Source organism: Suricata suricatta, chromosome 2 (genome assembly GCF_006229205.1).
Source record: "Suricata suricatta isolate VVHF042 chromosome 2, meerkat_22Aug2017_6uvM2_HiC, whole genome shotgun sequence".
NCBI classification, from domain to species: Eukaryota; Metazoa; Chordata; class Mammalia; order Carnivora; family Herpestidae; genus Suricata; species Suricata suricatta.
Window position 1 is genome coordinate 44,145,811 of NC_043701.1, and position 3,617 is coordinate 44,149,427.

At 41.7% G+C, this 3,617-nt stretch overlaps 1 protein-coding gene across 1 annotated transcript in view; it reads right to left on the reverse strand.

Annotated features, from left to right (window-relative positions):
* Window positions 1–2,305: 2,305 nt before the first annotated feature.
* The window catches only part of PPP1R17 (protein phosphatase 1 regulatory subunit 17), a 17,934-nt gene continuing 16,622 nt past the window's right edge, over window positions 2,306–3,617 (reverse strand). The window contains exon 5 of the mRNA XM_029955982.1: window positions 2,306–3,499. Coding sequence (XP_029811842.1) covers window positions 3,420–3,499 — 80 coding nt within the window. The 3' untranslated portion in view covers window positions 2,306–3,419. The remainder of the gene's footprint in view (window positions 3,500–3,617) is intronic.

Below are 3,617 nucleotides of genomic sequence, written 5' to 3' on the forward strand. Positions count from 1 at the left end.
CTTGCTGGGTTCTGCTTTCCTTTGTTTTAGAGAATGTGCGCATGACCTCTTGATCATGATGGATTGGAGACTGGAGTTAGTTTTCTATGACCTTTAATTAGTTTCAGTGAGTGGGCAAATTTTCAGATTGAAACTCCCTTCATGGTCAGGGGCACTTTACCTGTAAATCATCATGTTCACCTTTAAAGAAAAAATAGCCTTGTCATAAGCTTCAGTTAATAATATTACTATATACATAAACAAACCCCTGCTGATGTATTTTGAGTGATGAATTATGTTTTTTGATCTTCTGTATTGTACCTCATTTCTATTTTGATTTTCTGTTTTTGCTACCATGGAAATAATAATTTTTCTGGAAGTAACAAACAATGTAATCATTAGAAAAATGATGTAATCACCTATGGTATATAGAGATCCTAAGCATCACAGTAAAGTGCAATCTTGCCACCATTCACTTTATCTGTCTCCTTTCTTATAGATATTGCGCCGACACCAACCCCCTACTCAGGGACCCTTAGACTCTGGTGCGTGGGCTGGTCCCCCCCAGGTGTCAGAAAGTTGAAAATATTTATTTATGCACTTGTTCAAAAATTAGTCTCCATAGAGAGTGAGGGAAAAAGTCACCAAAAGGAATCACTTACATATTGCACTTCTTTCTGGATCACTGAAAAACCTCCCTCTTTAACTTTCTCTGTCCTTCAGATCCTGCTTTCAGAGGGATTTTTCAGAACAGTTTTGTAATATTCAAAAAGTGCTGGGCCAGGAGTTCAGAGACCTGAATTCTGGTGTTGGCCTCTCCCCCAAGTTGATTTCCCTGGCTAGTTCGCTTTCATACGATGGCTTCTGAGGTTTCAATGAGATGATACTGGAAAAGGATTGAGCCAACACAGGGGTTCAGAGCATGCTGTTCCTTTTATGAAGGGCATTATTTAAGGAGCATTTAATCAATTTTATATATGGTTTATAAAAGATTTAGTTGATAAATATTAAAGTATGTACTATTCTTTTGTTAATTTTTAAGGTTTATTTATTTTTGAGAGACAGAAAGACAGAGCATGAGTTGGCGAGGGGCAGAGAGAGAGGGAGACAGAATCTGAAGCAGGCTCCAGGCTTTGAGCTGTCAGCACAGAGCCTGATGCTGAGCTCGAACCCACAGACCCCGAGATCATGACCTGAGCCAAATTTGGATATTTAACTGACTGAGCCACCCAGGCGCCCCTATATATTGTTGTCCTGAAGCTCTCATATAACTATAAGGACAAGAGGATCTGTAGTTTGCTTTCTTACTCAACCTTGACGTTTGCATTTGCCATCAGGAGACAGAGTGACACTGGTTAGGATGAGCACAATGGTATTCCATTTTCTATTTCTTCTCCGCGAGTCCCCTGAAAAATGAAGACTCTTATCTTGCTGGAGGGACCTGCTACTTTCTTCTTGCAAAAGGCAAGCTGATATGGGGGGCTTTTGAGGCAGGAGCTCCTTTCGATTATTGTTTTCCCTGTGAGCACATTTACCTATGAACAGTCTTTTGCCCTGATTTCGTGGGTCAGGAATTATGGCCATCCCAGGTTCTGAACCCTCTGTAGAGACTTTACTTCAAAGCCAGGTGAGAGCTACCTTGTGTCCAGGAGAACAGGAGGGGGACATTCTCAGCTCACTGGTTTCCTGCACATTCTCTGCCGTGGGGAGTTTCTGAGTAACATTTTCACACTTGCAAATTACATGTGGAAAGGGAGCCTCATTTCCACAAGGTGACAGAGGTTCTACAAAATCCATCACGGAACCAGCCTCTTATTCTCAGCGAGGAAAAATAATCTCCTGACTACCTTATTTTCACAACCGATTGCTATCTCAGTCTATCCTCGTTTCAAGAAACAGCCTGGACAACACAGGCTTGGGAAGGAAAATTCACTTAATTGATTGTAAAAGGAAACGCTGCTTGAGTCCTTTATGGTTCTGTCCCGATCCTTCAGCACTTGCTTGGTTCTGCCTCTTCAAGTGATAATTAAACACGAGAAGTTGGCTGTGTGATCTCAGGCAACGGCTTTTAAAGAGGGTCTGGATCTAAAGAAAGCTGCTGGTCCTGTGTGGGGCTTTTGAAAGAGAGCTAAGTGTCTCACATATGGTGCCTCCTCCTCCAGGTAGCCTGGGGTTGTTAGATGCCTTCAGAAGGTACAAATGGCCAACTGGTTTGCCAGTTGTGTTGGGATGCCTTTAATTTGGGCCTTCTTTCTGAATAGGCTACCTCTTCTCTTTATATTTCTAAGTCAATAGTTTTTAGAAGAAATACACCAAGACATAAACATGTGGTTAGAAGCATTTTTATTACCAGCAGCGTCCTGCATCTTGTCCACATTTGTGAGAAAGACAGTCTCTTGGAGCAGAGTGTATAGAGTTTTCACATTAGCCCATTCAGGTGGGAACTCTTTGAACATCCACTTTTCCACTTTTGAACAACAGTTTTTGCATTTCCTCATGTCCCTCACCAGGTAGATTGGACCCTCATGGAAAGGCTTCCTACAGCACCCACAGCCAGCAGGCAGGGACCGGGGTTATGTACAGATCCCTGCTCAGTAGCTAACACCACATCTTTCCTTCCCATTCAAGAATCCACATTGGGGTCTAAATACGTCAGAATGATAAAAATATAGGAATGCCTTCCATTGATCTTAATTAATTTTTTAAAAAGAAAATTGATCACAAACAATATTCTACCTATCATGGTTCACTTGGGACACAGCTCACAGATTTCAGGATAACATGGTTAAGAGATGTTTCAAAAATAAAAATAAATAAGAGATATTGCTCAGCTTCTCAGTAGAGCAGCATGGTTGATTGGGTTGACTCTCCCAACTCATTCACCCTTATGGCATCAGTTACAAGGAGCTTTGAAATGTCACCAGAGACACTTGGACTCTTGAGGAAAGATAAAAGAGATCAAAGACCATGTTCTCCAAAGCAATCAGTGAGTCTGGACCCAAGTCTTCTCACCTCTGTAACTGGCAACAAGGAGTCTGCCTTTGAACTGCTGTGTGGATAATGGAAAGTCAAGTCCTGCTCACATGTATAGACCAAGAAATAAAGAAGTTCCATGCTATTCCTGTTCTTTGTCCCATGAATTGATCTAGAAGATGCAGAAGCTGAACACTGGAGCTTTTCCTGTTACCTCCCACTTTAGACCGATCTATTTGCTTTCCACTGTATTAGAAAAAGAAAATTCAAGAGGTGGGAATAGAAACCAGAGTCAAGAAAGAAAAGAGAGTCAAAGAGGTGACTGGCAATCTGATACAGCATGCCTCCTGGGGGAAAGGCATCTGGATCTTGAAGGCAGATTATGACAAAAGGAGAGCAGAAGCAAGTCTATTTTTTTCTAGGTCGCCAATCTAACCTATTTACAAGTGGTCTTAGGGGAACTCTATTTAAATAGCTATTTTGTCACCATCCTTTTCGTCATCTTCCATGATCACTTTGGGTCTCTCGTCCCTGAGCAGTGTCACACCTGCAAAACAAAGCACCGATCTGCAATTAAGTGCCTCTAATTAAAATATAAGACAACCTTACAGCATAGACATAGCACACAGGAGGATGACGCCCCAAAGCCCTTAGCATCTGCAGAG